The 14266-nt window shown below is 32.6% G+C and overlaps 1 protein-coding gene across 1 annotated transcript; it reads right to left on the bottom strand.

The window, feature by feature from the left end:
* Window positions 1-1819: 1819 nt before the first annotated feature.
* Window positions 1820-5521, bottom strand: LOC132603126 (heptahelical transmembrane protein ADIPOR1-like). Its single transcript, XM_060316030.1, has 4 exons — window positions 5068-5521; window positions 4493-4585; window positions 3278-3335; window positions 1820-2733 (listed from the first exon to the last, which is right to left on the bottom strand). The coding sequence occupies exons 1-4, from the start codon at window positions 5361-5363 to the stop codon at window positions 2047-2049; spliced, it is 1134 nt and encodes a 377-aa protein (XP_060172013.1). The 5' UTR covers window positions 5364-5521; the 3' UTR covers window positions 1820-2046.
* Window positions 5522-14266: the final 8745 nt, after the last annotated feature.

The raw sequence follows: 14266 nt of genomic DNA, 5'->3' as shown, positions 1-14266 counted from the left end.
TCATACTAGAGAATGAAGGAATGTACTGCATTAATAGCTGCCTTTACGTTAAATTATGGACTAATAATTTTGCCGTTCATGTAAAGCAGTACAATATTTGTCAATTCAGATTGTTACGTGTTTAAGAAGCAATTCTTTAAGTGCAAAAAATGATTTGTAAATAAACACTTACGCCGAAGAAAAGCTATTCAATATTACATCTCATAGGAAAAAAAAACATGAAGATAAAGATTGAAAGGAAAGTATGATGTGTAATTCTCATAGAAGTAAGGAAATCAGTAGTAATTTTTTGAAACTTCTTTTCATTTACAAAAAATAAAATTAAAGAGTTAATTTAACTTAGACAATCGCGTAAAGTGCGAACAAATTTACTAGTATTTCAATAATTTCCATCACCATCGTAAAAAATGGAGTGCTTTTGATCACTGGTGACATAATCACAAGTCTGCGAAAGTGTTCAGTAGGGTTACGCTCAAAATCATCTCTGTCTACATCGAAGCACTTTCGGCTTTGAAGGCCTCTATGGTTCATTAGTATAGATAGGTTATGCCTAGGAAATTATTCTCATAAATAATGGGGAAACGGGTTCATAATGCATTGCTATATGCCTACATATCAACCGTGGCCCACTAACAAACTTATATATTTTATAACACAGTCTTCATATTCATTATATTACGACTATATATTATTTCGAAGAGAGAACATACATATAACTAAGTTCCAAATAATCTCATAGGACTAATTTGTATATTCATATCGTCTTGGGACTTAGAAATTTAATCCTCTCATATAAGCACCGCGGTAAGAGTAATTCAAGACTTTAAGGAGCATTGAAATAGCTCGGGGCTTCACACTAGTTTTGATGGGAGAACGTTTTGAAGAGCTTAAAAGGAAAACGCATTTGTGTGAATGTGAGACGTGTTGATCTGGAGACGTACTATCAAATGCATTAATATAACATAGCTAACTTCAGTATGGTTAATGTCCAAATTACCTTTATTAATATGCAACGGTCCGTTAACTTTGTTCAGCTTCATTAGTAATAGAATTAATATCACCAACTTCATTTAATTGAAGGTTGAGAATGCTTAGTCTAATATTACGGGGATCTAAATTGAAATAATACTATAGTTGAGGGGTCAAAATTGCTATCCCTTCTTTCTTCTTTTACCCCGGCTGCTTTTCATGCATTTATAATTATATAATATACTTGGTTTTTATTTTCTAAAGTCACTGTTGTATGGTCCTAAAATGAACTTGGGTTGGCTAGGTGAAACCCCACCATTACCAAGTATGAAGCAGAAGTTGGCCCAGTTGTAATAAATCTTCCAGAAACAAGAAGCTCAAAATATTGGTCCGTATTTCAAGCAGATCAGCAAACATTTATATCAAGGCCAGAAAATACAGAAAACTTGAAGAATTAACCTAAATAATCCTCCACCTAAACTTGAAGAGTTAACATATAATATATGTATAATTTAGGTATAATTAGTGTATAATTTATATAAACTGAGCTATGCAAAGTAAACAGTGAATCCGACCTGTTATTTGTGTAAATTCCAGAAAATTTTCCTACAACCAAGATATTCAAGTGATCGGTGAAGGAATTCTTTGCACTAGCTGATAAATTTATCCCTAAAAGATGATTCGGTTATGTATATTCTCACTTTAATATTTGACTCCTAAAATTTGATGAGATAAACATAAGGTGTGGTGAGCATCTTCATTAATGTTTTTTTATACATGAAGAAGAAGAAGGAGAAGAAGAAGAATTTAAAAGAAAAACTGAGCCTAACATTTTCTTGAGATGAAAAAGTAAAAAATAATGGCAATCGTATATTAGAAGTTCATTACATTACAAATGAATGGTTGTCCTATATCTAAAAGGGTAAAAAAGTTAACCCCTTGCATAACACAAAGCAATACCTTACATCAACAATATATAATTTTTAAAATACAAAAGAAAAAAAAGAAAAAGTATGATAATCCTGTTCTTTTCTTTCCTTTTTTTCGTTTGTAAATAAAGTTATAGTGCATTGTAATTTATTGATTGTCACATCCCAATCGACCCCTATACTCCAAGAAAACTTGTGCAGCACCATAGTGTGACAATGCACCTAAGATCACAAATACATGAAATATTTGATGACTATGACCAGCTAGGTCAAAAAATCCAGGTCTCCATCTCTCCGGGATACGAGTAATATAAAACATAGTCCCAATTAAATAAGACAGCGCCATGGCCAACTCGTAAGCTAGCGTGACGTTCCTCTCGGGCACATCCCAGTTCAGTATTATCGCATGGACAGCAGGTACCAGGCCGAATAATCCCATGGACATGAACAGAACAGCTCGAAACGATCTGTACTTCCCGGTCGAAAACACGGGGGAAAGGAGGGTGATGATGGTACAAATTCCCATGATTGTAATCCCACTTAGGTACACAATTTGCCAGTGTGGTGAACATTGGAAGATGTAATAAATTGGTGGGAAGAATGAGGTGATTATCATGACTGTGATTCCAACATAGTCCATTCTCAACAAAAGGGTGTTTAATTTGTGGGAATGGCATGAGAAGAGGTGACAAATGCTGCTTGAAAGCAGACAGAACATAGAACCAGCCAAGAATACATAAAATGGCCATGTTGTTTCACTTGTTACTCTATTTGTTGACATCATGTCCAATTGTAAGTTTTGGTCCTGCTTCAAATCAATTAGTCTAGCTGGGCCCTGAAATATAAGAGGGTTTAAATTAGGGAATTTTACACATTTGTTTGCTCGGACAAATCAATATACATATATTATATGCTAATTATACATATATTACGTATCTGTCGGCTATTTTTTGGGGTGGGGGGGGGGGAGGGGGGGGGGGGGAGGTGGTATTAAATTAATTTCCCTGGCCTTTAACACATTTTACTGCTTGGCCGAAAATAATTACAGCCGCTAACCAAATATATACAAAAGATATATACTATTTATGTATAAAATATGTATTTTATACATTAATATATAAAAAAAATATACATTTACCAACTATTATCTTGGTGGGCGACCATTCATGTTAATTTCCCTATTATACATGTCACTATGGAAAAGAAGTGAAATTTGTTACTAGTGTGGTTTAACACGTTATAACTTGTTATTTACTTTATTTTCCAAGTTATTAGATCTTTTTTGTCATAGACATTTACTCCTGTTTTACTAAAAAAGAGACACATTGTTCATGTTCCATGTTATGTTTTTCCTGGCCTTTTAGAATTAAATAACTCACCCCGAAATATTCCTTTGAATTATTGGAGACGTTTACATCACTACTCGTGGGTAAGTTCCTGCAAGATTGAATCAAAATTTAACAATTAATTATCAAACAATAAATCCAACAATTGTTTTTTTTTCTTTCTTCACCCCAAATAACATCAGAAATTAAGGCCTTTGATGAAATTGAAACGCTTTTTAATTAGTGATGCAAGATGAAAAAAATTAAACATTATTTAGTGCTAATATTTTATATTCCGTCCTTTTTCCTTCTTTCAATTTATATTAAAGTGAATTGATATATAAATTCCAAAAATTTTGTTGGAGGGTGTGATACTTTGGTGAAGCAAAGACTAAGTTTATTTTTATTACTGTATAAAACAAAATGTGACGTGAGTGTGAGCCAATAAAAAAAATATGGCATAAATAAATGCGAACGTATTTATGGAATGTAGTTGGAAGTTTGAGAGCCAACAACTTTCATAAAAGCATATGCTAAAAACTACTATCCAATTCACCAACTTTTCATCTATTAAAATGGACCCCTATAGGGTGTCTGTTAGCTGTCACTAGGACTAGGATCTACTATAGAAATAATTCAAATTTCAAAAAAAATAAAAAATTAAAAGTTCACTTTTCATGGTACTAACTTTGCATTTTTGATTAGTAGGAAATAAGAGACAAATGGATTTTGTTGGGAAACTAGAAAAAAACAAAAAGATTTCATAGGTTAGGTGACCTAACTCTCTTTTACCTTGCTCAATTTAATAACACTTACAGAAGTGTCTCTTTTAGGTAACTTTAGAAATAAAGAGCTCACGGGTTCAAATCGTTGAATATGGAGTCGCTATTATTACTTTATTCGGGAGCGTTTAACTCAACATGGGACTTTTAGCACAAATTTGAATTTAGTCGGGAGTCTCAATACGAGTATTAGATACCTAATTGGAGACCGTACAAAAAAAGGGTTCCCGATTGCTTGAAGGAAAAGGAGGTCTATACATGAAAAGGGAGAAAATTGAAAAAAATGAAGCAACTATTAATGAGAAAAATGAGAATTAGGGATCTTAAAGAAATGCAATCTCTGAATTTATTTGCATTCACTAGGAACGAAAAAAAAAAAAGAACCATTTTCTTACTTTTAATTTCATAAACAAAACTTAATGTGAAAATTAGTCATTGGTAGAGTGAAAGGAAAAACAAGTATAAACATAGAATTTAGGTGACTTACCAGTTAAACATAGTCATGAAATCAGCAAGCTGAGGCACTTGCACTACATTGGATAAGGTTAATACCACAAATAGAATAAACCCAAGTAAATGCCTGCAAATGAGAATCAACAAGTTTAACCTTTGTTTAAACTAGGTTAAATATACAAACTGAAAATAGAATAATAGATCAATATATTAATAAATACTCCACCTAACAAATCCAATTTTAAAAATTAACCACAAAAAGAAAGAGCAAAAGAGTTTAACTCTTTTAACACATATGTGTATTAGAATTTCTACACGATCAGATTAAAGTAACCAATAATAAGTAAGTTATTTATTACATGCAACATATTAATATACACTTATGTACAGAGAGTATAATATTTTTCAGACGGTAACTACACTACTAAAAAAACGCAAATTTCTGATGGTTGTTCCCGTTTGAACGCGGTCAGACAGAAAGTTCTTGGAAACATTTTCGATGAGCCAATTTTCGACGGAGTTCATCCAAAATTCACATTTTTAGTAGTGTATATAAGTTATATCCAAGAGAAAATATACAAAAATGAAATGAGATGGATATATACTTACGTCCAGACATTAAGAGTTTCATTATGCCAACGAAAAATGCTGAGAAGAGCTTGTTTAATAGGCCAATCAGCTCTGTAATGATTGAGAATAAACTCATTATCCTTCATATATTCTGGCAATTCATGATAACAAACCAAAGGGTAATTATTATTTTCTCCTTTGTTTATTTTTGCAATAGTCTTCTTCATCTTCTTGCACTTTTCGTTTGTAATAATATTCTGATCATCCTTTTCTTGATTCATTATCTCCTTATTATTTTTCCTCCTCAAAATAGACCCTTCAGAGCTTTTAATCATTACTCCTTCAAATCAATCTGGAATTATAAAGAGAAAAAAAGAAAACAATTTTTCTTTGAACTTTGGGTTGAGTTTCTTCCCTTTTTTCTTTTGTTTTTTTTGGGGTGTGTTTGTCCGAGTAATAAGTGAAGGTTTTTAGGGTAGGTTAAAAAGTGTAAGAAGAAGAAAGAGTATTTATAGAGTTTTTTTGTTTGTTTAATTTTTTAGACTTTTAACAGTTAGGACAATCCCGATAAGTTAGGTCATCAATAACTTCTTTGTCATGTTACTTTGATGACCCTTCCCCCCACCACCTTCCCTGTGTTTTTTCAAAAAAATTGTCACACGTGGCATTTAGACATCCCATTTAATTGGTGACATTTTATATTTTTTTATTAGTTTTTAGTTTTTTTATAAAGAAAATATATGTATTTGTGCAATGCATACGCGTATTGTACATGGTTCGAGCTACCTAAAAATTAAATAGGAATGGTATGACTATGAGGTTATAATTATAAGCCGAGTAGTGTGATTGCTATCTCCAACCGGTCCATATTTTTGACTTTTCATATTATCCTTTTCCGATACGTAGCATTTCGACATCCTATTTAACAAGTGAAATTTTCATTTTCTTAGTAGAGTCAAACCTCTCTATAATGAGAGTGTTTGTCTGAAAATTTCATAGCTGTTATAATGAGGTGTTGTTATGCATGTATACTGACATCCGATATTTAGATCTCATTTAGCTGTTATGAACAAAAGTACGCAAACAATTAACTTTCTGTACTTTTTGCTGTCAGCATTCGATGCCTCTTGTTCTTTTACTCCAATGACTTGTGCAATAATCTCTTCATCAGTATAAGTTTCAAGGATTGGACATGTTGTATCAAACTCCATATAAGTGGTAGCTTCCCATGCTTTTTTTTTTTTTTTTGGCAAAAGACAGCATCCTATGCTTGATTGGTGTTATGAGATGGGATTTGTGCTGTAATTTATTTTTTTTAATTTAGATATTTGTACTTAAAATTTACCATGTGCATGACATTAATAATGATTAATATAAATATTTTAATATTTTGTAGAGGCGGATCCAGGATTTAAAATCTAGGAGTTCAACGTTAAGATTTTTAGTATTGAACCCATTATATATTTAAAGTTATGGATTCATATCTACTATTTATTAGAATTTTCATAATTTCTTACACATAAATGTATACTCCGCATCGAAATTTAGGGGTTCAATTGAACCCCCATTTATTATGCTAGATACACCCCTGATATTTTGTATATATAATATATTTCCTAAAAAATATTATTACACAATATTTGAGTATGACTGTTATAGAGAGGTAATTTTACAAAGAGTATACCGCTATAATAAGTGCATTGCTGTTATAGGTAGAATGCTGTTATAGAGAAGTAAAATATAACATGAAAAATCGGTTCTGAAGAAAATCAGACCGTTATAGTTAGGGGTGTCAAAATGGGCTAGCCCAACCCAACCCAATCCAGCCCTAAAGGGCCAAAGAATTAAATGGGTTAGGATGGGCTGGCCCTTTTAATTGAAGGGCCAGCAAAATGAAAGCCCAACCCAACCATAAGCGGGCCGCGGGTTAGGACGGGCCAGCCCTTTAAGTTTTTCCATCTTCCGAAATAACATTTTCTAAGTGATTTTTGATACAATTTGAACATGAAACTTTTGCAATATGAAATAGAATCGTCTACCACTCATTTTTAGGCAAATCCATATCACAGAAGAAAAAATTCAAGAGAACAAATATAAATTATTATTTTTAATCACTAATTCAGATCACGTTCGAAAGAAATTAAACATAATATAAATTCTAAGACTAAAAAGTATTACTCTAGTTTCAAATTACTACTAATTAGTAGTAAGTACATTCTTTTTTCTCAATACTTTTTATCTTTTTGTTTAATTTACTTATATTTATTTTTAAATTAATTAATTTATTATTCTTTTCTGGCTTCAAGGGCTGGCCTCAGCCCAACCCTTGAGGTCGGCAGGCCAAGGGAGGCTGGGCTTTTGAGCCTCACTTCTATATGGGCTAAAAAAGTCTTAGCCCAACCCTACTTAAATAAAGGGTTGGGTTGGGCCGGCCTCGCGGGCCAAACCCATATTGACAGCTCTAGTTATAGTGAAATGCAGTTATAACGAATGACAATTATAGAGAGGTTTGACGGTAGTTAGATTCTTGATATAAAGGATACTTATGTAGTTTTAGCAATGAGTTTAAGAAATATACACCCTTAGTGTAAATAATTTTTATACCGACAAGCGATAGGTCATTTTTATTTGTTGTAGCAGATAAGATAGTTTATCTTTAAAATTTCAAATCTCATATTTTAAGGAGGTTTACCTATAGTTGTCTTTTGATTTATTAAATTAAACGTATTAGAAATATATACACGTATTGTTCTTCGAGCGACCTACCTAAAATTCAAATTTTACATATTAAATAATTGTGGAGAATGGGATGATAATTATAAGCCAAGTAGCAGATTATCTTATAGAACGGTTTAAGATTGATATATACACGTAAGGGTAAGGTAGTTAAGATGAAAAAGTTACTCTTGAGTAGCTGAAAAGGAAATAACAAACTTAAAAGTGTTATAAATATCCAACTAATGGATATCCATTAATTTGGAAATATCCCAAAATATCCCAAATATCCCAAAATATCCCAAAATATCTCCTTTGTATGTTGCTCCTATAAATAGGATGCACAGATGCAATGTTGAAAGAGAAGAAGTAATATAATCTGATATCTCTCTACATATTCTCTCTACATATTTCTTTTGTGTATTTACTTCATAGTTTTATTTTATAACACGTTATCAGCACGAGCCTCAGCCATCTTGAGCAAATACTTTGAAAGCCTCGAAGGTGCAATTCTTGGAATTACACTGAGTACAAGTCGTTGCCTCCTGGAGATAAAGTAAAGGACTTGCAGTACTTATTTAGTCTAAACAGTTCAGGTAACATGTTCCAAGTATTTTTCTATCTTTGTTTTGATGGTTGATTGTTGTTGACTTTAACAACTATGAAAATTTTAAACTGATTTTTGGGAGAAGCTCACCATCAACGTAGTAAGAAACATGACCTTTCTTTTTTTTAAATATTACTATGGAATATAGCACTTCGGCCTCTTTTTGCCAAAATATCTTGAAACCAAAGTTGCTGAAGGCCTTATGCCAATATTCTACTGGAAGGTTAGTTCGCAAATATGAATTGATTAAATGAGTTATATCCGTGAACACCAGAAGTGGTAATATTTTTACGAGCTTATTGTGTTTATGATTGAAGATGTGTTAGAGAAAAATTCTCCACATTATATGTATGCCTCGATTTGCTCCTGAAGTAGCAATATCTTAAAAGAGGCTATAAGCTATCACGATTTGATATGCTTAAGGCGCGTTCAGATAATTATGTTTTATTCCTGAAGAATTAAAACTTTTGATAAATGTTATAAATATAGATCCATTCCCTGAAGTGAATGTGATAATATGTAGTAAAGCCTATAAATATAAACATGCATTTGATTGTGAAAATATCATGATCCATCTCCAGAAGAGGTAGAATAATTGAGAAGAAATATTCTGAATATTATATGCTTTTCTCCCGAAGTACTAAACTCATAATTTTGCTCCACGAGTAGCAAACTTTGAATTCTACTCTAGAAGTAGTAAGCCTATGTATTTTACTCCTGAAGTAGTAAGGTTTTTAATTCTACTCCTGAAATAACTCTGAAATCTACTCCCGAAGTAGTAGAATTCAGAAATTTACTCCTGAATTAGTCAACCTTTAAACTTTACTCCCAAAGTGGTAAAACTTGAAACTTTACTCCCGAAGCAGTAAAACTCTGAAACTTTACTCCTGAAGCAGAAAGAATTACCAAAATATCTGAGAAATACTTTGAAGCAATATTTTCTTGTGTTTGACCAAAATAACGAGCTGTTGATGAGCGTCGTATTTCAAGCACATTTAAATAATCTGGTTTCATTCCCCGAAGTGAATGAACAAATGCCACAACTTATCTCCTGGAGGGATAAAATACAAGGAATGTAGATGTTATATTCTGGTGGTATGAAATTCAGACATTGCTACATGTACCTGTCGTACGTCGAAACATATTTCTAAGGCAAAAGGAAGAAGAGTAGAATGCTTTCTCCTATAACCACATTAATACATTATGGTTAGTTGTTATTGATTTCCTTGAAGGAAATAACAATTAATGTATTTCTTTATGAAGGATTTGATTATTATGTGTTTGAGCTTAGATACAAAATACTCAGTTAATGATGAATCTCCCTGAAGGAGATGTTTGAAATATTGAAGTTTAGAATTCAATGTTTATTTCGTGACACCAGTAGTGTCGAAATTTGCTTTAATGGTACCAGAAGTATTTAAGAAATATTTGGTAATAGAAATTAATGATCAAAGGCTCCAGAAGAGCTAATTATTTATTTACAAGTATCATGACACTAGCAGTGTCCAAATAATATATGATTATGGTGAACAAATTGATGTCTCTCGAAGAGCTTATATATGATAGTACCATTCATCTCAAATCATAATTATTTCGATCGGAAAATAAATTATAGTAAACCTGAAGTTTACTAGCGAGAAAAATGGTCATCATATTGAGATTACAGATGATTGGAAGATTGAATATCTCCAACTTATTACGGGTAGGGTCACGTGTGTAAAGCGTTACCCGAGCATGATGAGATCGCATGTCACAATAAACCAGAAGTTTTGACATAAAATTTCATGCAATAGTAAACCAGAAGTTTATTAAAAGAAATAGCACTCGTCATAGTAAACTTGAAGTTTACGGGTACAGATAATTTTATCAGTTGACAAGACCATTTTGATCGTCCTGATTTAAATCTGATGTGTTAATTGAGTATTAAAAAACATATTGAAGAACTAGAAGATTCTTCAAGAATTTGTTTGTGTTGCTTATTCTCATGATAAATTGATTACACCAGCTAATGTTGGGACTGAATCCCCAAAATTCTGAAAAATATAAAAGGTGAATGTGGGCCCCTTCACCTGCAATGTGATGTCTTAAATAGATGCATCTATTTAAGACAGTCACATGTATGTTTATTGTCAACTGGCAGTTTGACATTTACAAAGTTGCTTGCTCAAAATAATTGAGTTGGAAGCACAATTTTCAGAATATGTAATCAAGACAATCATCTTGATAATGCTGATTTATATCTAAGTTGGTTTGGCATTGGATGCCTCCATAATACAGCTAAACCATTGCTTATGAGAACAGAGTTTCAGATGTTGGTCTGAGATATGGTATATTGCATACAACAGCACTTGTATGCTTCAGATTAATAAATTTTGATAAATTCTCCCCTCATATTTGGTTCAGGGTCAGGAACTAGATATTTCCATCTTTTAGCATTTGATGTGCGATACATGATTAATGGATATACCATGATGCACACAGATGGATTTTTCCAAAGAAAATGGGGACATATGTCACTAAAATAAGGGGGAGAGAATAAGCAGCTAAGAAATATGTTGTGAATTATCATCAGTATGATCCTCAGATAATTCAAGTCAAATGCTGGAAGCATTTGCTGACCCAACTATTTCATATTTCATCTGCAAAATGCTCTTAATGTCCCTGAAGGACAAAGTCTACAGCGTGCATGGAGCATGGTAGACCAATCGGTTCCAAATATAATAATCCTTGAAAAAGGGAGGAGCAAATGATCATAATAAGGAGGCAATGTGCTCTTGAAGAGCTACGACATAACATTTCATAAACCTTATAGGAGGTTCAGGTACCTGAAAATAATGAAGTGATGAGATCTCAGTAAGTTATGTCGAATTGCGAACCGATACAACATGATATCTTGTCGACAATATACAATATATCGCGCAATATTGTATAAGGTTGTGAGGATTTGATTTCTACGTCTCTTAAAGCATGTTGACGTAGAATAATTACCAAGTAAAATGATCCATCTTGGTAAACGTAATGTTTATTGGGCCAGCAGTCCAAACAACAGAAGATGTCACATTCTTTATACTGATGGATGCTGTCACGGCCTATGTGGCTTACTTGATGAAATTTATATGAAAATTCCTGAAGGATATAAAATGCCTGAAGCATTTGGTTTAAAGTCTCGGGAAATGTATTCAATCGGATTACAAAGATCATTATATGGTTTAAAACAATCAGGGCGTATGTGGTATAATCGCCTAAGTGAGTACTTGATAAATGAAGGATATATAAATGATGCCATTTGTCCATGTGTTTTTATTAAGAAAACAAAATTAGGGTTCATTATACTTGCTGTTTATGTTGATGACATAAACCTCATTGGAACTCCAGAAGAGCTCCAAAAGGCGATTGAATATTTGAAGAAAGAATTTGAGATGAAAGATCTCGGAAAGACAAAACTCTGTCTTGGTCTGCAAATTGAACATTTCGCAAAAGGGATCTTTATACATCAATCTGCCTATACTGAGAAAGTTTTAAATCGGTTTTACATGGACAATGCGCATCCTTTAAATACTCCTATGGTTGTTCGCTCACTTGAAGTGAGCAAAGATCCGTTCCGACCTCAGGAAGAAAACGAAGAGCTACTTGGTCCTGAAGTACCATATCTTAGTGCAATAGGTGCACTTATGTATCTTGCTAATGCTACAAGACCTGACATAGCATTTTCTGTTAATTTGCTAGCAAGATATAGCTCTTCTCCTACACGGAGGCATTGGAACGGGATTAAGCATATATTGCGATATCTGAAGGGAACTAGCGATATGGGTCTGTTTTATACTAACAAAGGTAGTACAGATCTTGTTGGTTATGCAGATGCAGGTTATTTATCTGATCCACATAAAACTCGATCTCAAACGGGCTATCTGTTTACATGCGGAGGTACTGCTATATCATGGCGATCGACCAAGCAGTCCATTGTTGCTACTTCTTCAAATCATGCTGAGATAATCGCTATTCATAAAGCAAGTAGAGAATGTGTGTGGTTAAGATCAGTGATACATTTCATCAGAGAAAGATGTGGCTTGAAGTGTGATACAAAAATACCCACAGTATTATATGAAGATAATGCTGCATGCATAGCTCAATTAAAAGGAGGTTTCATAAAAGGAGATAGAACAAAGCACATTTCACCAAAGTTATTTTTCACACATGATCTCCAGAAGAATAGTGATATTGATGTGCAACAAATCCGTTCAAGTGACAATCCTGCAGATTTGTTCACTAAATCTTTGCCAACTTCAACTCTTGAGAAGATGATATTCAAGATTGGAATGCGAAGACTCCGACATTTGAATCTTGGTCTTCGTCAGGGGGAGTGAAATACGCGTTGTACTCTTTTTTCCTTAACCAAGTTTTGTCCCATTGGGTTTTCTTGGTAAGGTTTTTAATGAGGCAGCTCTCAAAGCGTATTTCTAGATATGTGCACTCTTTTTCCTTCATTAGGACTTTTTCCCACAGGGTTTTTTTTAATAAGGTTTTAACGAGGTACATCATCTATTAATGGACATCCAAGGGGGAGTGTTATAAATATCCAACTAATGGATATCCATTAATTTGGAAATATCCCAAAATATCCCAAATATCCCAAAATATCCCAAAATATCTCCTTTGTATGTTGCTCCTATAAATAGGATGCACAGATGCAATGTTGAAAGAGAAGAAGTAATATAATCTGATATCTCTCTACATATTCTCTCTACATATTTCTTTTGTGTATTTACTTCATAGTTTTATTTTATAACAAAAAGCAATTTCTCTTTTCTTGGATAGTGATATTTTTCCTTTTGTGGGAAGAAATAATTTCATAATGATTAAGGATAAAACATTCCCTGCTCGATATTAGTGCATTCTTTTAACTGATGTGAAAACAAAAATATTAAAGAAAAGAAGTGTAAAAAGTAAGATAATCATATGAATTAATTTAATCTTAACATGTGAAAATAGCTTTCTTAACTCACATTACGTTCTTTAGAAATCTTGAAGTATAATTTCTCTCTTTCTTCAAGTACAAACTGATGTTAGCGGTATAATTAACCAATTCGTGTGGAATGCCATTTTGACTTAAATTACTCAAATTAAGAAAAATAAATTACGACATGGACTCATAGAACTATGATTAAAAGCTGCCAAATAATTAAGTCTTACTTGCAGTGAATCTAAATAATTTAAGAAAATGATGGTCAAATTAAAGCGATAAGAAATTCAAAAATCAGGAGAAGTTTTCTAAGTCAAATGACAACATGATTTTTTTTTTTTTTTGATTTTCTAATCTAATTTCCCAGACATTTTTTTTTGGTTAATTAATTTTTTTTCTCAAATTAATTTGCTTTCCACACGTAATTGACCCCTTTCTTGAAGAATTTCTAAAGCTAAGTAAAGTAAAAACCTCTACTTTCTTCTCTACTTTTTCATCTTCTCTAAAAGCTAAATTACTTTTATCCTCTAAATCTTACCAGTGACTTCAACACTATTATAACAACTTAAATCATGAGTATAGTCACCATTTACCACCATAATGCAATCCCCAAATATAATTTTTTATGCATAGGTAAAAACTTCTTCTCATAGCAATGCGATTCGAGCCAGTTTGTACACATCTCAATTGTTTCATAGAATATTTAGTACTTCCCATCATCATACGTACTTTTTCCATTTCAATTTATAAGATATGACGGTGTTGGAATTTTCAAGGAATTGAATAAAAAGAAAGATTTTGGACCAACTTTGCAAGGTATAGCCATATAACACCATTTGTAATTAAACAATGTTCACATGTTGAGTGTCCACCTAGTACTTTGAATATTGACATATGTAAGAGTGGAAAATGAGCAATGGGTAGATGGAAAATTTTCCTACCAGTTTTGGTTGAGG

This window comes from Lycium barbarum, chromosome 7 (genome assembly GCF_019175385.1).
Source record: "Lycium barbarum isolate Lr01 chromosome 7, ASM1917538v2, whole genome shotgun sequence".
NCBI classification, from domain to species: Eukaryota; Viridiplantae; Streptophyta; class Magnoliopsida; order Solanales; family Solanaceae; genus Lycium; species Lycium barbarum.
Note: the sequence above shows the minus strand (reverse complement) of the source record. Positions and strands in the feature narration are given on the sequence as shown.